The 25768-nt window shown below is 48.8% G+C and overlaps 1 protein-coding gene across 1 annotated transcript in view; it reads right to left on the bottom strand.

The window, feature by feature from the left end:
* Positions 1–5674: 5674 nt before the first annotated feature.
* LOC104077784 (collagen alpha-1(VII) chain-like) overlaps positions 5675–25768 on the bottom strand; it is a gene marked incomplete at its 5' end in the record, with an annotated part of 41020 nt that continues 20926 nt past the window's right edge. Inside the window, 10 exons of the mRNA XM_009579151.1 lie at positions 5675–5721; positions 6160–6306; positions 6360–6530; positions 14458–14549; positions 16426–16503; positions 19323–19439; positions 21787–21849; positions 22003–22046; positions 22606–22659; positions 24270–24350. Of these exons, the coding sequence (XP_009577446.1) occupies positions 5675–5721; positions 6160–6306; positions 6360–6530; positions 14458–14549; positions 16426–16503; positions 19323–19439; positions 21787–21849; positions 22003–22046; positions 22606–22659; positions 24270–24350 (894 nt within the window). The remainder of the gene's footprint in view (positions 5722–6159; positions 6307–6359; positions 6531–14457; positions 14550–16425; positions 16504–19322; positions 19440–21786; positions 21850–22002; positions 22047–22605; positions 22660–24269; positions 24351–25768) is intronic.

Raw genomic sequence — 25768 nt, 5'->3', positions numbered from 1 at the left:
GTTCAGATGGCAAATCAATAGTAAACATTTAAGGCTAGTTGTATTAAAAAATAATCAAGTTATCAATTTCCCATTATGCCTAAGCTCCCAGAGCACTGATGGGAAATTGAAGCTGCATTTAATACACCTAGCAGAGGACTGAACAGCTTGATTTTATATACTTGCCCACAATATTGATTTTCACTTCTCACATTTTCCAGCCGCTTTGCAAGTCTGAATTAAGTCACCTGGCTTCCTGGTGAGCTGCTGCTTTGGCCTGTGCCATAAGCACAGTTTATGGCGAAGGGTCTTGAGCCAAATCACCCCCCTGAGAGACTCTGCCTCTCTCCTTTGGCTACACCTTGACCATGAAACCAGGGGGCCAAATTTGTCCCCCAGACTTGGCTTTGGGATACGTGCACTCCTTGCCAAGCTTGGAGCCAAAAGCTGCCAAGAAATTCTGCACGTGGGGAGGTGAAGCCCTATTTTAAGTGGTGGCACCGGAATTAAAAGGAAAAATGAAGTTGTTGTCCCATTTGTTTGGTATCTGGGAATAACGAGGCAGAAAGAGAAATTCCTCATGTTCTCCAGGAGGTCTGAGGTCCCAGGTCCCCCAAGTCCATTTGCTCACCTACTGCTGCCTCCAGACCCCCACTCTGCTGCTGATTCACAGCTATAAAAATGATCTTCACGCAATTACTATTGCTTATTGTCTCCTCAGGCTTGATGTCAACTTCACATGCCTGCCAAGGGATTCACCAGCCCACAGCAATGCATCCTCCTCTTCTCTAATGCCCTGGTGCAGTGGATAGATGGAGGGGGACGGTGAAGTGCAGGGCTGGGGTCCCTGGGAGAGCAACCACAGGTTGGAGGAAGGCTTTTCCTCTTGGTTTTGGTAAATAAGCGTCACTTTGAGTAATTCATGAGCTGTCTGGTGGCAATGGTCCCCAGGGGGGATGCTGTTGTACCCTGAATTGGAGAAAGGCTCCTGGGAGGATCTGCGTTGTCTTGGTGGAAACCCAACATTGCACCACACAGGACATGGGGGCAGATGCCCAAGAGGAGATGTCCTGGGAGGGTGTGGGGAGCCGAAGGAGGCAGGGAGAGCGTGCACTCTGCAGCGCACTGCAATGCCAGCCCCGCTGTGGGATAGGGACAGGCCACCCGATGACCTCGAGCCATGTGCTGGGGACATCAGGTGATTTGCACACCAAATCCACTCAAGTGGCTGGTCTGTAGGGTGGAGATATGCCCCGTGCATCACCGTGTCACCAGAGATGGTGCAGCCACACGCGGGCTGGCTTGGTAGGATGAGGCAGGAATGAGCAGTCCAGCATTTCCTCTGATGACCAACCCGAAGCCTTTCTTCTCAAATCCCTCTTCTTGGGAAAACCTCCTACCTTGCTGGGCCAAACCCCACAGCCCTGGGCAGGGCTGGCCAAATGCTGGACCCTGGATAAAACGCAGTCATGGGCATCCCAAGAGGAGCCAAGGACAGGGAGGCTGGTTTGTGGGGACACCCAGAACTGGGTCAGAATAGAGCTGGTCCAAAGTTACTGCGGCCCCATAAATAGATACATATATTTTTTGCCATTGCTAGTAAAAGACCACAGGCTTTGCACTGACCTGACACCCTGGGTCAAGTGGTGGTGGCAACTCAAGTATGACAACCCCATATTTCTGCTAGAGGCCACTGGTGCCTTCACTGAAGGGATGCCGGCAGGGTGAGCACCACATCAGAGAAAAGGGAGATGCTAAGAGGGTTTTTTCTTGTAATAATAAATATTATTCATGAGCTTTTTCTGTATTAATTAAATAGTGAGAACGGTTTACAGTGGGTTCCCGTTTGCCCATACAGATATTTTTGCTCCAGTCCAGCCATGGGCTGGTTTGCATCACGAAGGATCATTTGGGGAAGGGGGGTTTGCAAGCAGAGACGTCCAAAATCAGATCAACGTGGGTGAACCTTTCTGGAGGTACATCCCCAGCCCTTCATATATCCGAGTTCCTTTCCCTCTGCTTTCTTTTAAGGCTCTGAAATGTTGTTTGCTCTGCACAATTGTGGGAGTTCAACGACTTGTGCCCTTCGGCAAGGTCCCACCTAAATAAAGATTTTCATCCCAGGGTGCCAAATAAACCCATGGGTCGTGCACTCCATGAGGTCTCTGTTTTCTTGTGCACAGTGATTATTTTTGTCAATGCAATTTAGGAATGAAGGTTTTTCCTGCCGGTTGCAAACACTTTGCTCCCCTGGATGGTCTCAGCTCTCCTGGGCTGATGCAGGAGCTGGAGTTCAAGTCACACTGTGTCTCCTGGGCTGCTGAGGGCCAGAGGCTGCAACACCTGCACAGCTCCCCAGCCCGACCACGGCTCTGCCGACATCGGCATCCTGCAACCTCCTTTACAAAGTGTCCCCCATCGCTGTGATGCCAGGGAAATGTGAAAATGGGGATGTTTCTCAGAAAAACACCTGTTTCTCAATGCTGTGGCCTGACCTGGAAATGCAGAAATGCTTTTTTTCTGGTACCAACAGTACCAACAGTACCAGTTGGTACATGGTACCAACTGTTTTGCTTAGATGGGAACATTTTATTTCTTTTCCGAGGGGATATTTTTCTTGCCTGATACAATACCTGAGTGTTTTTCTGCCAAAGTACATTTCGATACAGAACAGCATTTCAAGAGGAGAGGTTGGAAATGTCAGTTTGAAAATGGCACTTGTCTCATTGCCAACATTTACCAATTTTTTTTTTTTTTTGAGTAAAAAAGATTTTAGCTGTGGGGGGAATAAAAATCCCAAAAAATTCTGCTGGCCCCTCCTTGGGGTTTGGGATATTGTGGATAAGGGCAATCCTTCTTCTGCCTATGCTACCAGTAGCAATGAGGCAACCCTGCTAGGTCGGGGAAATCTGAGCTCAACTTTAGCAAATTGTGCAGCCACACTTTTAATAAAACCCACTGATTTCCTAACCGTCTGCCCCCAATCCCACTCCAGCATGAATCCTCATTTAGCCATTATGTTCCCACCAAAGGTGTTTGGAGGAGGAAAGGTAATTCCTAGTGCAATCCTTGAAGACGCAATGCAATGTACGCTCTTTAATGAAAACCTTTTTTGTCGATATGGGGCAGAAAAGCGACCATTTATAGAAGTCTTGGGCATGTGTATTGGGAACCTGTTATGGAGAGGGGAATGGAGGCTTGCACCCATGGATGCTCGCATTGCCAGGGCACAGAAGACCTCCCCAGGCAAAGGACTGGGCGCCCAAAATGCCAGCACCAAAATGTTGGGGAGAGCCCTGCCAAGGTAGTAGCTTGGGCAGCGATGATGTGGTCAACCAAGCCATGCCACACCTGAGAGGTGTCATTTTTAGACACCATGTTTCCTACCTGGTTGCAACACGACAGCAATTTTCTCGCTCCTGGGGAAGGCAAAGCCTTTTGCTTCTGCTGTTTCTTTGGCAAATTGCAAATATTAAAAAAGCCAGGAGAAACTTCCATGCTATCGGAGCTGCCGTGACCCTTCCCATGGCTGGCATGCTGTCCCATGATGTGCTCGGAGGAGATGCTATTGGATAGGACCCTCTCAGCTGGGTCCATGTGGCCACCAAAACCCAGAGGTTTACTCTCCCACTTGTTGGATTTCCACACCTCTCCGGGCAGCAGCTCCAAAGGCCTTGAAGACTTGGGGGTGGCATTTTGCAGGGAGAAGCCATATCTGGTTTTTGAACCCTGTTTTTTTCTTACCGTACAGTTTGGGATGGATCCTCTTCACCTGCCCAGGGAATGGTCAAGTGAAGGAGAAGGTGGGACTTGCTAAAGGACATGGGGAGTTTAGGGACGAGCTGAAAGGTTACCTGCTACGGGACGGGGCTCAACCTGCCTACCCGGTCCGACGTGGGGCAATGGAAATGCCCAGTTTTCTCTCTGCCCTTCTCAAAGGGTTACTGCTTCCAGGTGAATTATGAACTAGAATTATACACAGCAGCACTAACAAACTTTTATTTTACAAAAATAAACTCAGGGGTATGTGTCACCTGGTTTTGCACAGTAGTCTTACGGGGCGAGGGGTGCAGTCGCAAGCCTCTGGACATCTCTGCTTTCCTGAGCAATCAGATGTTTCCCTCTCCTCATACCACTTTATTTCCTGCTCATAATTACAGATTTCCATCATCTTTTTTCAAACATCCTTTACCTCTTCACATTAAAGGGTTTGTCTTGCTTGTCCAGTTTCTGAGATGTCCTGGAGTAACTTCTCGCAGCTCCATTTAATTTTTATTTAAACGTGGCGATTGCAGCTGATCACCTCCCTCTGACTGGTTTTCAAAAGCGAGGAAAGAGAAAACAAAGGGGACATTGGAGGTTGGCTACAGCTTGGGCTTCTTCTTGGACCTCCCATGCTCACAGTGGGAGGGCCCTGATACGATGGGATTGTCTATGCCAGGTCATGTCAAAACACGTCAGACATCCATAAAGCAAATGTCCTGATCCAAATCAGCTCCAGACACCATTTAGGGTCAGTCAGGAGAAATGGGCACATAGAGGACACATGGAACTAGCTTGGTTTTGGATGACTCCCACTCCCCAGTGGTTGCTTCTCCCCACAAAGGGAGTGCAGACACAGTGCTGGAGGTATCTACAGCTGCTTTGTGAAGCCTACACTATCTCTTAATGCTTATGCCCTGGGGTAAAGTGTTGGCTGGGAAGAGGTTCACTTATTACCTGGTGCTACTGGGACTGGATTTAGAGCACTGAGAGTGGCTTCCCCTCATGCAGTACATTGCAAAGAAGCAGGCCACCAAACGTGGGCACTGACCAGGCTAGGTGGGCCAACTGGTCTACCTTGACTGCCCTTATGGTCAACAAATAAGGATGGGCTCCCCAAGGAGTGATGCTAACCCTTGCGGTGGGGAGGTGGGGACAGAAGAGGGCACCCAGTTTGGGCTGGCTGCACTGGAGCAGCAAATCCCTCCTTCCTGGCCAGTCAATACATTCTCCTTCTCCCCAAAGAGCACTTCAGCTCTTTGGGGATGGCATTGCCTGTCCTAAACTGGACTTAGAGCAATGAATATTTGCACTGCCTTCTTCCTTGCAGAATAGGAAGCCTGGGCTGTGCAAAGTCCATTGCATATCAGAAAGATTCAAGTTGATGATAACAGCCTGTGCAATGGTCTTGATTTTATGCATAATAGGTGCCCATCTAAAAACATACCAACAAAATACAGACCACCTGAAAACTCTGAAATGAACCTGGAATTATAGATCTCCGCCTTTAATTTCTTCTCTTTTTTAACATGCCTTCAAAAACAGAGAAGATGAGCCTCACCAGAGTATTTTTTTAATGTATTGTGGAGAACTAATGCATTTCTCCTGATGCCCAGAGGGGTTGCCTCCACGCAGAGGAAAGGCTGAGAGAGGAGCATCTTTCTAGGAAGGCTGGTTTCAACCCCAGCTCATGCACTGCTCGGCAGCAGTAGTGTTTGCATTACTGTCAGGGCCGGCAGGAGCCCATTTCCCCTGTGGTGAGCTACCACACACCTGGAGATGAGGAAAAGCCATGCAGACTGACCCCATGAACCCTAGAGCTGGCAACGGGAGCCCAGCTGGGCTTCCAGGAGTGAGTTTTTCCCATTGAACCCCCGGATGAGGTGTGACCCCAATGCAGGGGTGTTGGGGACTGCTGATGAGCTGGTCTAGATTAGGGCAGCTCCACCAGCTTCAGGCTCTGCCCGGAGTCCTTGGTGACTGTAGATGCCAGAGAGGTGCTTGGATAGAGCAGTCCAGGGTTCAGAGGCCACTAGCCTCCAAATTCCTGCAAACCTCAGCCCTCAGAAGGCACAAGATGACTGAGCTCAAGGAGTGCAAACTATCAGGACCCAGTGCTGGTGCCCAGGTGGACCTTCCTTATCACCCACAGGTCCACCCACATCCCATCAGTGGATGTGGCTCAAGGGAGGAGATGTCCAGGAGCTCCTCGGAGGAGCTGGAGGGGACTGAAGCGAGCTGGGAGTGGGAGGGGAACAAGACCTTGCAAACTAGAAGCACTCCTCCAAGTCCTCTCTTGGTCCTGGTGGGGCACCATAAGGCCAATGGAGGTGGGCAGATCGTGGATGGGTTTTCCTGCTTTGACCTCACACTTGCTTGGAGGAAGAGGAGGGTTGGAGGGCTCAGGGGCTGCCTTACCTGCTGAGGTTTTGCACCGCCGCTCACATTTCCACTTGGTTTCGAAGCGGTTGCTGTTCCCTCGGCATCCTCCAAAGACGAAGGGCCGGCAGGCGTTTGCCTCTGCATGGTAATACCAAAGCAGGGCGTAGTGCTTCCTGCTTTGACCTCACACTTGCTTGGAGGAAGAGGAGGGTTGGAGGGCTCAGGGGCTGCCTTACCTGCTGAGGTTTTGCACCGCCGCTCACATTTCCACTTGGTTTCGAAGCGGTTGCTGTTCCCTCGGCATCCTCCAAAGACGAAGGGCCGGCAGGCGTTTGCCTCTGCATGGTAATACCAAAGCAGGGCGTAGTGCTGGCAGGACCCCTCGTCCATCGGCTGCAGGCAGGGGGCTGCAGGGAAACATGCCCCCACCACTTGGGTGTTGGACCCGGGTGGGAAAAGGCCACGTTCTGCTACCCCCATCCTCCCCTGGGCAAATGTGTGGGGCTGGTCCAGGGACTTCCACTGCCCCACAGTCAGCACTTTAGCCCAAAGCCATGGGGTTGGCAGAGCAAAGGGGGCAGCAAGGACCAAGGGTGGGCATCCGGCAGTGGATTTCCATAGTGTGACAAGCACAAGGCTCCTTGTCGCTCCATGGCACCATCTGCCCCTGTGGTGCCCATCATGGTGGTCTCTGACCTTTGCAAGGGGGCAATTAACCCCTGGGACCTGGGTGGGGCGTGTCTTTGCAGGGGTGGTTGCATTCGGGGTGTTGACTGGGGGACTCTCACTGTGCATTTTGCTGGTGGGACTGGACAACACAGGATCAGGATCGGGTGAAAACACCCTCCAGTTTGTTCACCACCAGCTCAACACCCTGGGGCAAAAGCAGCTGCTTTAAGCCAAGTCCAAAACTGAGTTTTGAGCCTCTGTTTGCTGGCACGTGTAACTCTTTCAGTGCTGCGTCCCCTCAATCTCAATGCCAAAAAGCACTTCCCACCCGGGAAGTGACTTCCCTAAATGTCACTTAATTCAGTGCATTTCACCTGGTAATTGACTGTGGGCTTCTCGACGCTTGTGCTGAGAGCGACCTGTTATCTGTTGCGCCCGGGGAGCTGCTGGGGAAGCAAATGGAAATGATACGTAACGAGGGCACGCAAACAAATTAGCCACCATTTAAATATAGATCATCGGAGCCTTACATGGCTTTCCACTGGCTAACAAGTTCTCTTAATAAATGTCACAGAGCAATTGGCGAGGGGAGGGAGAAACCGGCGGCAATAAAATTCTTAATGGTGTTAAACAACTCAGTCAGAAAGGTTGGGTGTTAGTCAGAGAAAATGGAAGTATTTGTGGTTGTTTGCAGGAGATAAATGTCAGGCCGTAGTTTTGTAAGTCTGCGAGCTTTGAAAAGCCAGGAGCGATTGTAATCTGGCAGTAATAACCCTCCGACTGCAAAATCCTGTTAACATTTAGAGCGCCTATCCGCACTCATCACTTAGCAGAGCGATTTATGAGCCCTCCTGCCTCAGACCCGGGCTTTAATGGGATTGTCGGCTGGCGACGGCTGCAGCTGTGATTCAATAACATGTGGTATGCCCCATCGATCTGAAACCGCCCAGATCCCAAATGCTGCCTTGATATAAAGTGAGTTTAAACCCAGATGGATGACGTCTTCGACGTACGACACAGACATCAGGAGAGCGCTTGGGGGTGGGCAGGAAGAAGGTGGGGATGGTTGGGGGCCAGTTCCAGGCTTAGCTGGATTTGGGGGATTTGTTCGGTCCTTAGCAAATTACACAGGGGAAAAATGGAGGTCATCATCAATGGATTTGACTTAAAACTCTTCCCAAAGCTCAGGGAAAGGGCCGTCACGGGTAATAAAGGTCTATGCAAATAAACTGTAGGTCAACAACTTGTATAGGCTGGGGTGTAAAAGTATATAACATTGGGTTGTCTTGCTCAGTATGAAAGTAAAATGTGATTTTTAAAAATTATTTCTAGAGTAGAAGGACTGGTTGGCCAACCCATGTGCTGATTGGCCAACGGGTGAGCTGACTGGCCAGGTTTTGTGCTGATTGGTCACTCAGCTGCTGCATGGCCAGTCTGCAGCAAGCTTTGCCCCATAGGCGTTGGGGGAACCAGAGTTTGGGCAGGAGCATTGTAGGGGCATGGGATGTTGCATTTTAGATGGTTCCCTTCTGCTGAGATGCATCTGGCTGTGCAAGTACCTATTTCTCTGAGCCGAAGCACTGATGCTGTCCCCCTGCCCGGGTCCATGGCAGCTCCATCAACGCTACACGAACCTCCTCCTCCTGGTGACAAAATCTGAGCAGCCACATCTTAATTTCTGACTTGCTGAATTGCAAGAAATGAGTCTGAATTCACCCTCCCTTTGAGTCCTGCCCTGTCTTGCAGTGTGTTTGAACTTTGAGCACCGAATGCAGAAAGCCCTCCACAAGCAAGCCCATAATCCCCTATTCCTCCCCACCAGCCCTTCTGCATCATGTTTTCACTCTCTGTCTCCCATAAATCAAGATTCAAAGCCAAGCCCTGATGAGGAAGTCAGAGGGTCCACAGGTGGCTGTGGCATGGATTTGAAGATGTGATGAACCTGGAGGAGGGCAGCTCATATGGGTCTTTCTGGGTGAAGGTCATTTCCAGGTTGCTGCTAAAATTTAGGGCAGAGCTACCCAGAAACCCCTCAAGCCAGTCACATCAAAGGCTGCTTGTTGCCTCCATCAGCATCCCAGGGGACCGGCAGGCCCACAGGGCCTGGAAAATCCACCCACGAGCCATTATCCCATGGGGGCAGGAGAAGGAGGATATCCGACTGGTAGCTCTTCTGTGCCAAGGGGACCATATGGCTCATCAGGTCTGCATAAAGCTGGACCAAGCATTACCTCATTGTAATGCTCACTACAGTGGTTCACGGTCAGAAGAAAGGGTAGATGATCTGAAATGCAGCTAAAACCGCCCCATCCTGTCCTGTCCCTGGAAAGATGGCAGTTCTCAGCCAGGTGTTAATGGATTTCCCTGTACCCACCGGGCTCATCTCCTGGCCTTTTCCACCAGGATACTGTGTCCCATTGCATCCCAAGGTGGTCCTGGAGCCTCCTGGGGAACCACCCCATCAGCTATGCCTACAGAGTGGGCCATGAACCTCCCTCCAGCCCACGGGCAAGTAGCAGGACATACTTCACCTGGCTGAGCAGCCTCCATCCCCAAAAATGATGGTTGCGCCTTGGCTGCCTAGCACTGCTCAAGATCCTACTGGGGAGCTTGATAATACCTAAAAGCATGGCCAATCTTGGATCACGCTGTTGCCCTGTCCGGTTGCCTGGTAGAGGTAGATGCAGTGTGAGGAGGTGCCACAAACCCACTGGTGTTTGTGTACAGGCAGGTCTGTATTGCATTTGTCCTGACCTTGGCCCTTCTCTCTCCCCCTCTCTCCTGGGCAACACAGAGGGACAGAAATAGAGCTGGTTGTTTTCCCATTAGCTGTAATCAGTAGCTTTACACATTAAAGGGTTCATGATGCCCTGGGCAGAAATAGTCTGTAATAGCTCGAGTGTTTGGCTCAGAGATGTAATTTCTGGCTGGTAGGAAGCTTTACTAGCAGTTGCAAAGGATATGGTGGGGAGAAGGGGACAAAATCAGCCTGAAAATGGCTGTCTCCTTCCAGCCTTTCAAAATGCATCCTTTTGGAGGTGGTGATCATCACTGAGGGCCTCACATATTTGGCTTTTCCTTCACCCACCATGCCTTCCACGGCCATCGGCTCACCTCATCTCTGAGCCTCTGACCAGCCCTCTTCAGCATGGGGCACGGCAGCGTGGGAGCCCTCATTGGAAATCCCATCACTGCCTTATTTCTGCCCAGTCCCAGGGAAGAGGATTTAGCGCTGGGTTCACGGGGTGCTCCGGAAGATACCAGCTGCCACGGTTGGAAAGATGGAAAGCATGAAGCCACACAGCTGCACTTACCTGCAATAAGTGAAGGTGGTTCCATGAAGGGCTTCACCGAAGTCACCAACGTGGTCATGCTCTGAGTTTGGTTAAGCATGTCTTCCTGGCTTTCACCATCCCTTCTGGTGTGTTCCCAAGGCTGAAAATACCCTTGGAGCTGCCTGTTGATTTCAGCTGTCTCCAGACCTATGGATTTAATTGTTGGGTCAGTGTGGATGAAATCTGGTGCCACAGTTTGAAAGCCACCATGCTTCGATAAGTGGTTGTAGGTCAACAAAATTACTGCCAGTGCACAACACAGTGTGGAAAACAAGTCACAACACAATGTTTCATTGGCCAAAGCCTACAGACCACTGGGATATGTGGTCAAGGTAGGAAACCTATTTCCAAATCATGTATACTCTAGAGAAGGGCAAGCAATCAAGGAGAGACTGTACTGTCTAGTGTCTTCTCAAGGAAGGGAGCAGGAGATATGCTAAACTTATTCAGAATAAAAGCTGTTTTTGAGGAAGTGGTTCCCAAGAAGTGTGCTGGGCTTCCTTGGGACCTCCGTGACTGCATGAACATGTTCCCAGTGTCAGTTGGGATGGAGTCATAATCAAAACTACATGGATAATTAAATGCTGCTGGATCAACATCTCCATGAGACAGGTCCCCTGAAGTACTAAGCACTGCCAGTCTTCTTAGGTGAGACTTGTTTACTGAAAGGCTGGGAATCCACAAAAAGAGTTAGCTAAGTTATGCACGTCTAGCTGTATGTCTGGATGCATGTGAGGCTGTGGCTCCATCATCCTTCATACTGGGTGTATCTGATGCTCAGTGCCTTGAGGGACAAGTGTGATCTGGACCAGGCTGGCAGGCACGTTAGCAGAGCAGATATTTTAGGAGTTCTGGTTTTATGGTGGGTGTACAGAGTTTGCAGGTAGAGGACAGTAGATCTAGTGGAGCCTGGCTGTGCAAAGTTAACCTGGAAACCTGTTTTGAAGCAATGTGGACCAGCAGACTGAATCCATCCCAGATTAACGCTCTGTGGTGTGTCCACCGTGGTTTTGAGTCAACTTTGCTTTCCTTTACTAACTTACTGTTTTAGCTAAATGATGCTCTGAGCATGATGGAGAGGACCACATGCTCCTGGCTGAAGGATCAACCAGCCAGATAACAGGCAGGACCCTTGGGTAACACCTGAGTCATGAAGGCAAAACACTTCAGCAAGGGTTGTCCTTTGCAGGAGCATGGAGGCTGCTGTGTCCAAGAGCATTCACTGTGTAGGATTCATTTTCTCTGATTATTTACATTACAGAAGCAAATGGAGGCTGGGGCAAGGGCAGGATCCCAGGTACGGGACCACGGATAGACATCAGGGAGAGAGATGATCTCTACCCTGACAGGTTTGCTTTCTAAACACAGAGCAGGAGGGGAAACAGAGCCTGGAAAGGACTATCTCATGTCTAGTGTAATTGGGAATATCCCACACCCAAGAGAGTTCCCAGCTACTCCAGGCATCTACGACTGTACTGGCTTCTTACATCCAGGGCAAGGCTGCCGCTTCTCTCTGTTTAGAAAGTCCTTGCTTTGTAAAATGCTCTGCTTTTGTACACTATGAAACAATGTCTTACGAAGGCTAAAAAAAAATATAATGTAACAGTTATGAAGGAAAAAATTAAAGCAAATCCATTCCTGGAGAACAAGTTCATTGCAATTTAGAGTCAAATTGCTGCTCTGAAGTTCCTTCTTTGTCTATTCCTGTTTAAAACATTAAAAACAAGCTGTGGTGAGGGTCCCTTTCCAGGTCTAATGATGGCCTTGAAATGTAGTAGGAAACGTTCAGGTTAGATGAGATGTTCCAGCACAACCGAGGCATCAAAGCTGGGTTGACAGATACGACACAGACCTATAAGACACCTGTGCCCATAGAAAGGATCCAGCAGGATACGTAATCTGGCTTATACATGAGCAACTGGATCAGATCCAGAGTTGGAAACTTTCCTCTAGGTGCCTTCATGTGAGCCGAGTGTCTTCAAAACCTACTATGGTCAGCTGAGATCCAGAACCTGGTTCAGGATCTCCCGCAGAAAAACTAGACCCTGAATCACTTGCCCACATGTAGGCAAAGACATGGAGGAACCAAGTCCTCCCTGAAGCACAGAGGATGAACCCCTGACTGAATGTGGGGATCTACCTTTGAGTTGGCAGATTGGCCCTCCAGACTCCATGGACCATATGGATTAGATCTCCACAACGGGAGTTTAAATAATGAATAGACACCTGCACGGGAGGTAGGCACCTCACTGGAGATTATCATGTTGATGGTTTGGGATGGTGGAGCAACAGGATCTGTTTCGTGGGCAGGGAGAGGTGTTCCTGTGGGTGCAGCTTTTAAAGCTGGGTGTCAGGAATAGCTTTGATCCTGTTTTGCAGCAGAGGGTGGAAGCAGGAGACCTCTTGGTGTCCCTCTCAACCCTATTTTCTCAGATTCCTCTCAAGAAATACCACCCCCAGAGCCAGGGTCTAAAAGCAGTCGGTGATCCAGGGTCATTTTCTGCACTGAATCACAGAAAAAAGCACTTATTCTTAACAACATCTTTTCACTTGCAGTTTCAGGCTGTTTTGGGGCAAGAGGAACATCCTTTACTCTACTGCATGAATTCACATGCATTTCTTTGTAGATATTAGCAGCCTTACCCCTTTCCAAGGGCATCCTTCTCAACTCACCTCCACAATCTGCAAACGTAAGACAGACAGGGCATAGTTTGTTTGCTACTTCTTTTTTCCCTATGTAAATAAGATTTTTCAACAAAATCATTATTTTTACAGGCAGCACATGCTTTCATGGACTATTTTTCATTCTTTCCCCCCCCCCCCTCTTCAAAGCATTCAAATGCCCCCTAACATCTCTAGGCAGAAACGATTGTGACTCCAGCTTAATGGCTAAAGCATCTTGGCAAATGGTGGTGAACCCAAACCCTCCTTGGCCATAGGCAGACCCCAGGGAGTGGGGCAGGAAGGGGGCAGCGCTCTGCTGGCCCTCAGGTAGCTGGATCTCTGCAGGACAAGGAAAGCAAGATCCCCAAAACCTGACACCCTTGTGGTGTTGGGATTCTGGGGTAAAACCATCCCCAAACGCGGTGGGTTTTGTTACTGTTGTGGCAGCGGTTGGGAGTTATTGACTGCCGGAGAGGAGAGGTCTGTGTGTCAAGAAGTGCCACGAAGTAGACAGGAATTAAAAGGTTGTTATTGGGCAAAATGCAGCTCCAGACTTTCCCCCGCGACCCAGCGCCTTTCACCAATCAGCGGGGAAATGGAGATGACCAGGGAGGAAAGCTTTGCTGACAAAACCACGGGGGAAGAAATGGGAAGAGAGAGGGTTTAAAAGGGAAAAAATTAAGAGTTTGAGTAGGAGGTCAGGACTATGGCAGAGACCTCACGGCCCAGAAGCCCGCACTTGTCTCCAAGCGTGGAGAGGCGACGCGTCTCCACTTGCTGCTAATGGGGTGATATTTGCTCTGCCGAGCCAGCATGTGCCGGCACTCAAATTGCTCCAATTTAGTTGCTGGTAGGTGTCAGAGCAGTGGCCCCGAGCGCAGCTCGCTGGCCGACTTACCGCATCTGCCTCTCATTTCGTTCCTGACCACCTCCTTTACCTCTTCCTCCTGTGCCACGGGGGGAAACCAGAAGCTAGTGATTTTCTAGCCCAGCACCATCTCCCTCCACTCTGTGCCCCATCCCAACTCTGCTTGCCCCACCGGAGGTTGCCTCTGGTGAAACCACCTCAGCTTGGGTATGGCCGAGATCAGAGACATACATTTGGTGTCACAGGGACCTCGGTTCAAGATTTGTGGCTCATCAGGGAAATGATTCCCTTTGCAATTTTATGGCCATCCTGTAGCCAGTTCCTCTTGCCACAAGGAGCTGGGATCCCCAGCCCAACATAAGGACAATGGCACACCTCAAGCCTGGGTTGGCTTTCCATGAGTGTCTCCACCCTTCGGCACTGTCCCTGAAGCCAGGGTCTCTCAGATGTCCCTTACCTCTGAGAAGCTTCATCAACCCACCTGCATCCATGCAAAGGGGCTGCTCAAATCATACTGCAGGCTTGACCCATGGAGATGGGCTGTAGCACTAGATTTAGCTGAGATGTAGCTGCACCTCATTTTGTTCTTCTCCTTTGTCTTTTTACCAGCTAATGATGTTCCCCACAGAGCGAGACACCTGGTCTCATGGATTTTAAGTCTATCCCTCGCCCTTGGGGCAGCCAACTGCCACTGCTTCAGTTGAGCATCTTCCATGTCCAATAGCTGGTGTCCTACTGCACTTCACGTGGTCACTATCTCTTACCCCTAATAGGGATGATAAATTTTGGGGCACTTACTATGCAGGGAGCTGGGCTCTTCAGCAGCCCACATATAGGGCACCTTGCCCGTAACACCCATGCTAAAACTAATCCTGCCTGGCCTCCGCACACTGGAAAGATGAAAGTGCCACATTTTATCAGTCAAGTGGCACAAAACGCATTTGCTTAGGCAACACGATGGAGACCCTAATGTTAGGGGAACTGCAACAGGGATTTTACCCTGACCCATGTGGGTCAACCACTCCTTCTTCTTCAGGATTTATAAACCCAGAGCAGCAGCTTTTGCAGTAATGCCAGCTCCCGAATCTTTGAAAATGGGGCACATTGCTCTCTCCTGTTCTTTCTTTGTATTTGATCAGCCCTGTGGCATTGGCACTGATCCTATCTGCCAAGCACGAGTTTGAAGCATCACGGGGAGGATGGGAGAGGGGAAATGTGCCTTGGGCTTTGGGTTGTTGTTTGGGCTTAGCATTGCACAGCCCAGCACTGCTCCCACCTCAGCCTGTGCACATCTGATGTCTCTGGGTAATGGCCAACACTCTCATTTCCCGGATATTCTCTGAATGAATCTGTTTCTCAGCATTTCCTTCCTCCCCTACACCTCTTAGGGGCAGTTTGCCCTATTTTCTCTATTCAGGCCTGTGTAATAGGATGTGATCTTGGGCTAAAGTACTCACAGAAAGACCAGGATCTCCCTTTTCTCCTTTCTGGCCAGCTGGACCATTTTCACCCTGTTAAAAACACTTAAGTCATTACAAAAGCTCCATAGATTGACCATTAAATGCCCCAAGAATAAGTGCACCTTAGAGAGGAAAGGATGCGCTAGGAAGGGAGATGGGGGAAAAGGCTCACATGTTTTTTGATAAATTTTCGGGAATATTTTCGAGTGAGTAGCTCACTGAGCAGAAAGGAACAGACTCATCCACGTGCAAGGAAGCAAGAACAAAACTGTGTATCAGAGAGCTGGGTGCAGACTCCCAGATTTTTTGGGAGCTCTGCTCTATCCAAACAATAAGGTTGTTACCAGCTACAATTTACGTCAGGTTTCTTTGCAGTTTGTAAGGGACCACAAAGGTTGAGGTTGAGGTGTGGAGAGGATCTGGGCTCCAGAGAACCTCTGGGAACCAGATCAGGCAGAATATTGCAACTGGGATTGCAGCCCCAGTGCTGAAAAGATGAAACACAGGGAAATGCTGAAGTTTGCCAACAGGGCTTTCTGCCTCCTAGGAGAAAATACCTTGAAAATTTTTCTGCTCAGAACTGGATTTGTTGATTAAAAATACTTAAAAGTATTAAAGGAAAAGGACCACAGGAAGAATGATCTAAATTAAATCTGCGATGGTCATTTTTCTCAATCCATGCTCACTTACAGGGGCTGGAGCACGAGGAGAAATCGCATTACCCTCCACCAACACATGGAGCTAATGCAATGCCACCTCCTAACGCAACAAGCCCTTGAGTCAGTGTTGGCAGGACCTGCAGCGTGTAGGGCGCAATCCAGAACATGGGTTGTAGGTTGGGATCTTGAGATGAAGCTTATGCTCTGATGTACATTGAAAGGTTGAGCATTACTCAACTGAAGTAACGTACTGAAGTACTGTACCGACTATTGGTTTGCACCAATGTGCACCAAGCACAGTTGACGGTGTGGCCCAAAAATGATGTTTTCCCAAAGATGTCTGGCCCAAAAAATGATGTGTTCCCAAAGAAGTCTTATATAAAACAACTGGCAGCCTACAGGGCTTACAGCAGTTGTCCCAGCTGGAGATACCTTCAGGCAGAAGTGTAGGCAGCATTGCCCGTGTCCAATGCCTGGTGCTTAGGGGTAAAATGCTCTCGGTGCTTTTGTTGTTGCAAAATTTGGACAGCTGAGAAATGCAACCTAGAACAGCTAGGGGTCATCCAGCCCCAGTGCAGAGCTCTGCACTGCTGCAGGGTGGTGAGGAACCTCACTGGGAGGTGAGGCTGGTTCATCCCCATACTGACCATTTCTCCTTTTCGCCCATCCACGCCGGGGGGTCCCCTGAGGCAGAGCTGAGGTCTCCCTCTTTTCCCTCGTGGACCCTAGAGAGGAAGAGGAGAGCTCAGTTAGCAGTGCCCAAGCACCCTCCAGAGATATCCCATGCCACCGGTTGGGGTTTCCCATCTAAGGCCCAACCTGGGCATCAGTAGGAGAAGATACTCAGAGCTCTCTGGATTTCAGACACTCCCCAGACAGATCAGACGTGATGGGTCAGAGCCTTGGGCTTTGCCCCTTCTGCCCTGGGCAACCATGAGGCGTTTCCTATGGTCCCTGCCTGCAGAAAGGATGGATGCTGCAGGGGCGGAAGGCAGTGTTCTCTCTCTCTGACACTGTTTGTCCCAGCACTAATTTAAGAAACAGAGTCTCAGCAGGAGGAGAAGGGTTTGCAGCCCAGGGTAATACCCTCCCACATTAGAAATGAAGGTGGCCTCACTGCTGCAGTTCAGACCCAGGGACTTTCTCTTTTAATTTAGGGAAAAGACAAATAGCGGTGTGGATGTAGAAAGTGGCATCTCACAGTCTCTCTTTAATCAGCGTCCAAACAAAAGCCATTCATTATCTCATACACGGCTTTCTGAGCATGCAGTGCTTGTAACTGCTAATGTAAAAACTTCCAGCCTTTTTAAACATACATGAGGGGATCTCGTACTTTCAGCTCTTTCCTCCCTTCTGTGATTCTTTAATTACATTTTTCATTGCAAGGTACAGCCTGGGGAGCAAGGGAAAGAAGAATAATGTTGCTGCTACGGTCTGAAGCTCGATCTAGTCCATTTTTTATTGTTCTGGAAGGGTCTTTCTACACCTGCACCCCTTTAGGGGAAGGCTCGGGGGCAGTCCTTCCTATAATCACCCTGTCAGAGGTGAAGCTGTAGGTATAGGCTGCTGAAAAATGCTGGAGGCCCAGAGCATCTTCTGTGCCCTTGTACCATGGAGCAGATTGCTCTAAATCAAGCTTTTATTTGATGACATATCAGGACACACTACAGAAGTTCAATCTGACCGTCAGTGCAACGTGGACCTTACTGCACCACCTGCATTTTTCCTTCCTTAATCACTTCTTCCCTGAGACTTAACACCCAGTGTTGGCTATTTTTTGTTTTGCGGCTCCAAAGAGCAGGGTACAGACTTTCCCAACACGTGAAGCTCTTCCTCTGTATGGGAGAAAACCAGGTTAAGAATCACTAAAGCCTACATAGACACCTTTATACCACCCAAGTCAGAAGTCCTGAAAGGGGCTCTAGGACAGGGAGATATTTGAGACCCAGGAGAGCTGATGTAATGAGGTCCAGACTCATTCAGACTTTCACATCAAATTGGGTCTGAATTGTCCCAGCTTCTGTCCTCAAAAGCCAAAGCCATTTTCACCAGTGTATCTTTACCAGCACAGTCCTGAACTGTGAGATGCAGCTACACATCAGCTAAACTCTCCATGCTGTTGAATGTGCTTCTCACTTGGTGAAGGATAATCACTGGTGATTGGAGTTTGGGTTATTTGGCTGAAATAATTCGGTAGGGCATGGCAGATTAAAGAAGAAAATCCTGCCAGGGTCTCTACCTCCTTTCCTTGTTTTCAGATCAGCAGCGCAATCTACTTCCCATCTCACAGAAAACTCAAGTATTTTACAAACCACGTGTGCGTATGTGTGTACATGCATTCTCTACACATATATATATCCCTGAGACAGCTGATGGGAAACAGTTGGTCTTTCAGGTAGTTACCCAACTTCAGTTGGCTAGTTACCCAACTTCAGCTTTTCTTTTCCTCTTGATTCTTTCATGTTAATTTATGTATTCTCTTGTCCAAGCCTGAAACTCAGCCAGTCCCACCAGCACAACTGAGAAGGGTATTTTCATTTCCAGTCCTCATTCACCTGAAAAGTTCTTTGTTACATAATGGATGCTGTCTAAGGGCGAGTGATTAGCATTAATCTCTAGCATCGTCTCTCCACATTGTGTTGGCAGCAGCAAGACACTCTTCATTACCATAGAATCTGGGGGCAGCATGTCCCTGCTCATAAACAGTATTAGCATGTCTCATTTCCAAGTCTTTTTGTTACATTTCAAAAGGTGCCCAGCATGTCTTGCATGCAAAGACACTTATTAAGTATGGCCCACAAATGGGGTCTGAAAGCCACCAGCTCCTTCCAAAACCAAATCCTGCTCCCCAGATAATTAGCAACAGGAGGGGTGCACTTGATGTCCTGCTAACTTTAAATTATCAGCCTTCCGTTCTTCACTGAGAGGTCACATCTTACACCGCAGATAGGAAAAGAAGAGAGAAAAGGGGAAAAAAAAATCTCCAGTGATAAATGCACCAAGAGATGAAGTTGACCAAGATCCCACAGAAAGACATCAGACTTTGCAGCCATCCTCTCTCAACATGAAAGACCTCAGGTGCCAGTTTATAGAAGGGGGTTGTATGTGTACATGGTGACATGTGGTGACACATCTGGGGTGCTATGTCACCTGAGGATGTGAGGTGCAACCACTTGGGGGGCAGTTGGGGAAGAGACTTTTAGCAGAGCTCCCCTGCAAATCCGTGAGGTCTAGGGCAGCATCGTACCTTCTCCTGCTCTTGGAGGAGCATGACTGGGGATGAATCCTCACTAGGGCTGCCTCAGCATAAGGCTTTCTAGAGAGTGGAGGAGCCGTGATGGTGTTTGCCTATGTGGGAGGTCCAGGCCTGGCTGCAAGGGAGTGGGAGGAGAGGATTTTTCCTTACTGATGTATGATATGACTAAAATGGTAAGGAGAAAACTAGATCTCCTGGAAGCCAGCTTATTAGAGTTTATCATTCATGCCCTCCTCACACCAGATCTCACCAGGGTCTAGGACATGCTATGGACCACTTGCTGCTCACCTGTGGCCCTGGTTCACCCTGTGGCCCTTGAGGTCCATCTGGTCCAGCAACACCAGTCTTCCCAGGCCATCCCATTTGTCCTTTGAAGCCTCCCAAGCCAGGAACTCCCTTGGCCCCCTGAGAATCACCAACAGAGAGCAGTTCAGAGCTTTTATCAAGCACAAATGGTTTTAGAGATGGGCCAGTCAAATGTTACCCAAACACTTTCATGGCATTGGCAGTAAGAATGGCAGGAGAATCTTTACATCCTGCTGTTGTGCTATTTACAGAGCATCAGTAGGATGGTAGAGACCACTTCAGCTTTGTTCTCCACCTTCACTTGTCCAGAAGGCATCTCACTGCTTGGTGACATGGACGTCCCCCTCTCTAGGACGATGCCTGATAGTTTCTAATGCCCAACTCTCCCTGTATATGTAAGCAGAGTCCTTTAGTCTGTAACCCTGGAAAAACCAGTGACTCCTGAGGAGAAAAAAGGGAGTTACCAAGAGCTGGCCTATAAATTTCCTACTCATCTGCACCATTGAACTTTCTCCTGGAGCTGTTGTGAACAGAAAAGGCTCCCATAAAACACAGCAGAAGGAAAGACCTGCAGTCAGCCCAACACCCAACCTTCAGCAGTGGCTGAAAGCAGATGTTTGTGGGAGAGGAGAAGAACAGGAGAGGAAGGGAGTGATATTTCCCTCGAAATAATCTCCCAGCCTCCAACCATTCGCAGCTCAGAGACTTAGTGAGCCAGAGGTGTTGCTTGACAAGAGAAGAACCCTTAGTGTTTGACACAGATGACCATCAGGGGATGAGGACCAGAAGAGTTGTTATCAATAAAAGCAACAAATTCTTTAAGATCCCAAATCAGCTGGAGACCAGATGGTGGAGCTGAATGCGAGAAGGGCCTGAGGGCCCGGAAAATGCCAAAGGACTTGATGGAGGCTGCTGGGATTATTGTGTGGTTTTGTTTTTTTTTTTTTCAAAACAGTTACTGTTTTAACAGAAACCCCATATTTTCCCTCCATGGAAAGGTGCAAATTTTAGACTTGTTCTTTTGGGGAAGAAAATGGAAAATTAAGCAAAGCGGAGAAGGAAGATTGGTGGGGAGTGATCAAGGTGGGGACTCCTCAGGAAGCTGAGCAGAGCCTCGGAGCAGGTCTGCTTGGAGACCTTTCCCACTCCCATGGCCAATGTGCCCTGGAGGCAGCAGCGTTATCCACTTTTTCTGCCCCACAGCATCCCAGGCACCCTTTACCCTCGGCAAGGTGGTGTTGAATAAACCCTGACAATTAATCCCACTTCAGGAGTTTGGATGGCTTTTCCTCATACTAAGCAGGCATCCTCCTGGGATTTTGTACATCGGCAGAGGGTGAATTTAAGGAGACCTCCCTCTCCTGCCCTTTCCAACTGCAGTCCCAGCCTTAATGCTCCAGACAGTTGACATTTGCCCACTGGAAAGGGTACCTATGATGTAGAAAGTGTATAATTTTGTTAACTCAACCTGATGGATGTGGGATTTATTCTTTTACAAATGGCAGCTCAATGCAGTCTGGCAAGTACTAACCTTTTCTCCTTTCTCCCCAGGAATCCCCGAGGCACCATTGTCTCCTGATGCTCCCTGTTCACCCTGGAGGGAGCCAAGATAAAATCATGTCCGATGTGGATTTGGCAAGGTTGCAATTTGCTGAATGAGCCATCTCTTCTTCAGATTACAATATCATTTACTGAGTGTAACCCAGCAGGGTCTCTCAGCCTGCACATTGGTGATACTCAAGGAGACTGGAAGAAATTTCATTAAAAAGCCCCATTACGTGACACATGCAATAGTGCCTGTGGAGCATCAGGGCTGGGGTGGATGAACCCGGTTAAGTCTTGCAGAGGCGAGAAGAGGTCCCTACCCCAGATGTCCAAGCATCTTAGAATAGAATCATAGGATAGTTTGGGTTGGAAAGGACCTTTAAAGGTCACCTAATCCAACCCCGCCGTGGGCAGGGACATGTTCCACTAGATCAGGTTGCTCAGAGCCCCGTCCAACCTGACCTTGAATGTTCCCAGGGATGGGGCATCTACCACCTCTCTGGGCAACACGTGCCAGGGTTTCACCACCCTCATTGTAAAAGATTTCTTCCTTATAGCTAGTCTAAATTTACCCTCTTTTAGTTTCAAACCCTTCCCCCTTGTCCTGTCACAACAGGTCCTGTTAAAAAGTTTGTCTTATAAGCCCCTTTAAGTACTGAAAGGCTGCAATAAGGTCTCCCCAGAGCCTTCCCTTCTCCAGGCTGAACAACCCCAACTCTCTCAGCCTTTCTTCATAGGAGAGTCTTCACCCAGGTCTATGCTGGTTTATAGGAATAGATTCAGAATAATCCCATTTGTGCCCTTTGAAAGAAAGAATCCTGTTGCAGAGGTGGATTTGCAGCATCTGCAAAGCTTTTAGAAACCTCCTACTTGTAAGCAGATGCATAATTTAGATATTCACCTTCGGTCCATACGGTCCATCTGATCCTGGGATTCCTGGTTTTCCAGGACTGCCAATTTCTCCCTGTGGAGGAAAAAGCAGTGGATGGGCTATAAGCTCACACAACCCCTAAAATATTCGGAAAACTGGCTTCGAAATGGCAAGGTAAGTGGTACTTGAGGGGGAACATGATGACGCTCCTGGTAACAGAAAGACTAAGTATAGGCAAAGTCCTACTTCACACCAGTATAAATTTTAGACTGCCCTGACTCGAAGCCCACCTACATGAAAGTAGGTGGGAAATTCACTGAACAGTACTTCATTTACCCAATAGGCCAGGCTGATGAAGGGCAAATATTAATAACAACAACAATAACAATAACAACATATCCCATTGGCTCAGCTATCAAAGCTCCCTTACTTCTTATCAAGCTTTTCAAAACCCTTCATAAAAAGACCATTAAGGGTCATTATCCCTGTTTATAGAGGAAGGACCAATGCGCTGACAATTGGAGCGATGTGCCCAGCAGTAATTGCTAATTGAGTCCAGGCAGTTGCTAAGCCACAGACCAGAAAGGGATTTGGGCAGAGTCTGTAGTTTTTTTTTTTTACCCCAGATTATCAAAAAGTTCCCTGCAAGCCTTAAAACCTCCCCGTCCGTGGCTCCCTCTGCATGGCCATGTCCCCCTGTGCTGCAGCCTGCAGTCCTGTGCCACCGAGAGGGACTTCTCCTGCCAGAGTTATGGTGGCTTCTTCATGCATGATGCTATCCGAGGGATGAGTGGGAAACTGCTGGAGATGGGGCAGCTAGAGCAGAACGGAAAGCTGGGCTGAGCTCACCTTGACGCCCTCGGCTCCGGGAGCACCGATGCGTCCTGGGAGCCCTCGTAAGCCCTGAGGATAAAGCAAATCATGGGCATCGATGATAAATCAAGGTGAGGGCAGGAGGGAAGAACGCTGTAGGTGCACAGGGCTAGCCCTGATGTAGTGCTACAAGCTCTTCCTTTGCCCGCAGCATCTTTCCCCATCAGCCCCACTACAGCCTGGAGCTTGAGTTCTCTTCTCTGTTTGCCCCAAACTTTATTTCACAGAATCATGGAGTGTTTCAGGTAGGAAGGGAACTCTGGAGATCATCTTGTCCAACTCACCTGCCCAAGGCCCAAGCAGGGCCACCTAAAGCTGGTTGACCAGGACCACGTCCAGACAGCTTTTGAATATCTCCGAGGATGGAGATTTCACAGGATCTCACCCATTTCCTACCTTTGTTCCTTTCCGCCCAGTGTCGCCAGTGGTCCCAGGATCACCTTTCCCTCCCTGCATAAAAAAAATAGACAAACATATCATGCACAGCCTGAAAGGTTAAGAATACAGCCCTGGTGATAGCATCACCTTGCATTTATATTGTGCTTTTAACCATCAGAGGCTCCTTGAAAATTTGCAGATCATGGTCACCTTGCTGCTAGAAATGCAGCCAGCTCTGGGGTGGGACAGGGACCAACCCTGCAGAAGATGGGTGACTGTGACAGGGCTGCTAGTGAAGTGGGACAAAATGCTGTGATGAGTCGCCACAGGGTCTGTAGCTTACGCTGGGCAATGTTTGGAAAATGACCCTTGAGGACCTGTGTAGGAGTGAATGTTACTGAGGTTTGGGAGCTAATGGAGCGGCAATAATCATGAGGACTTGCACTGTGGAGACGTTAGATGGTCTCCCTCAGCTCTTGCGTTGATCACTGCCCCCAGAAATTGAGTCCGTCATTCAAAGTCTGGATCCTTCAGGCACTACCTGAACAATTTAGAGGATGTTCATTAATTTCAGTGAGGTCTTCCTTTCCTGCTCCCTCCCAAAATCTTCTACTGTTTTTTTTTTTCTCTCATGGGAAAACAAAAGAGAAAAAACACCAGCAGATTTCAGCTTATTTCCAGAAAGTAAAGTGAAGACATGTTCCCACTGAGCATCACTTTGGAGATGCGTTTTCAGTAATAAGGGGCCAAAGTCCCATCCATGTGCAGGAACTTATTTGGGGGCAAGGAAGGCATCCTGTCATGGCAGAGAACAAGCTCATCCCAGGAAAGAGAGGTTCATAAGGGCTTTAGCAAAGGATTGCTTTGTTCCCTGCTCTCTCCATCAGGCAGGTCAGCATCGAGGAGAACTGGACTTGGTACATGAAGGAACTTGAAATTTGGGCCTTGGTAAGTAACAAAGGAGAACTCATGATGAAAAACATGGGAAAACTTAGAAGTCTGTCGCTTGAGACATGGACAGATTCTCTGCTGGCATCCAGAGACTGGCACCTCCTAAAAATCAGGCCGGAATGTGCATTAAAGACTTCTCCAGAAGGTTTAGGAAGTGATTTCATCTCTCTTTTAAAGACTCACCTTGAGCAAGAACCTGCCTTCAGCAATGAGGCACGCAGGGTGTGGGAGCAGAAATGAACTTAGGGTTGAGAAAGGCAGAGAGCCTCTTTCCACCTGCCAAACAAACCGTGTCCTTTCCCACTACTCACCGCCTTCCCCTTCTGCCCCTGAAGACCTCTGTCGCCTTTGGCTCCCTTGTTTCCGTTCTTCCCATCGAGACCTGCCGCACCCTGCCAGAAAGAGGAGAAAAATGAATTTCTGCGTCGGCTCTTGCAGGGAGGTGGCTGAAGACAGTCATCAGGATGGAAACTCAATAGTAAGAGCCTGGAATAGTAAGAGGTCAGAAGCTACCCTAATACTAGCACCGAGACCTAAGGCTGGGATTTAGGACACATTCCTCATCGGCTTGCAAGCCGCTAGCAAATGCAACCTGTGAGTTGATTTATTTATAATTACAGCTTGGGAAATAGAAGCATACGGCAGCTAAAGAGTAGTCCTGGGCCAAGAACATTGAGGTGGTGATGGCTGTGGTTGAAAATAAGAGCAAGGGCATTAAGCAGGCAGCATCACACTGCGAATGACTTAGAGGGATGGAGACAACCCTGGGCACTGGGTCTGCAGCTTCAGATCTAGTCAGTCAAGGAAAGCAGTGCTGGGTGGAATTTGGTTTGGTGAATGAGTGGATCCAGGCACGGGACTGCTCACAGCTGCAGTTCAGAGAAGATCTCTCATCTGGGGATCTGACAGCCAAAAGAGAGATCCTCATCCAGCCCAGACTTGTGGGCAATGCTGGACGGAGGTGCTCCTCCAAGAAGACACCTTTTTGCCACAGTTTGGAGGTTCTCAGCTTGTGGAGATACTTTGCAGCTCAGCTCAGGGTGGGACATCGGAGCCACCTCCAGCATCAGGGCCAATTTGTGTGGGTTCTCCCACTGTTTCAACAGCAAACTAAAAGTTCCCAGAAATGCCTTTTTTTTTTTTTTTTTTTTTTTTGCGGGGCTGCCACAGTCTACTCATCCATTCTGGCCAATTTCGACTGCAGTTCAGAACCTGTATGTGAGATGAAATCAGATTTATCCCCACTTGAGACACTGATTGCACAGGGCTCAGCTCACTCAGAAGAGAATGAATTGGCTGTTTAAGCAGATTGGGAGATGAACAAGTGGCTTTCTCTACTTGGAATTAATTTGCAGTAGGTTGTTGAAAGGAAACACATTTATTAAAAAAAAAAAAAATTGGCCACCAGATTTGTATGCCAAGCAGACTCATCACCTCTCCAATTATTCCTCCTCTCAGTGACGAACGGACACTTCAAACACGATCACGGTCACAAGCAAACCTCCCAGAGACACACGGGTGGGACGGTGCTGCGAGGACAGACCCTTTACCTTTTCATTCCCAGATATAAAAATTCAGCTCCTCCTCCGGGAAACATCTCGCTTCTTCAAACCCCTCCCCAGGCCTCAACATATTTTACATTTCAGAGTAAGGAGTATTTGAGAGCTGACCAGGTGCTCCTCCATGGCTCACGTCTGGATCAGGTAAAGTCCACGTTCCTCAAACACTGCCTACACTATCAGACACAAACATCTCGTGCAAGCTCGTTATTTACTGGTAACTATTTATTGACACGATCAATGTAAAGTTC

The sequence above is a fragment of the Fulmarus glacialis genome, unplaced genomic scaffold (genome assembly GCF_000690835.1).
Source record: "Fulmarus glacialis isolate BGI_N327 unplaced genomic scaffold, ASM69083v1 scaffold4126, whole genome shotgun sequence".
NCBI lineage: Eukaryota > Metazoa > Chordata > Aves > Procellariiformes > Procellariidae > Fulmarus > Fulmarus glacialis.
This window is presented reverse-complemented; position numbering and strand designations above follow the sequence as displayed.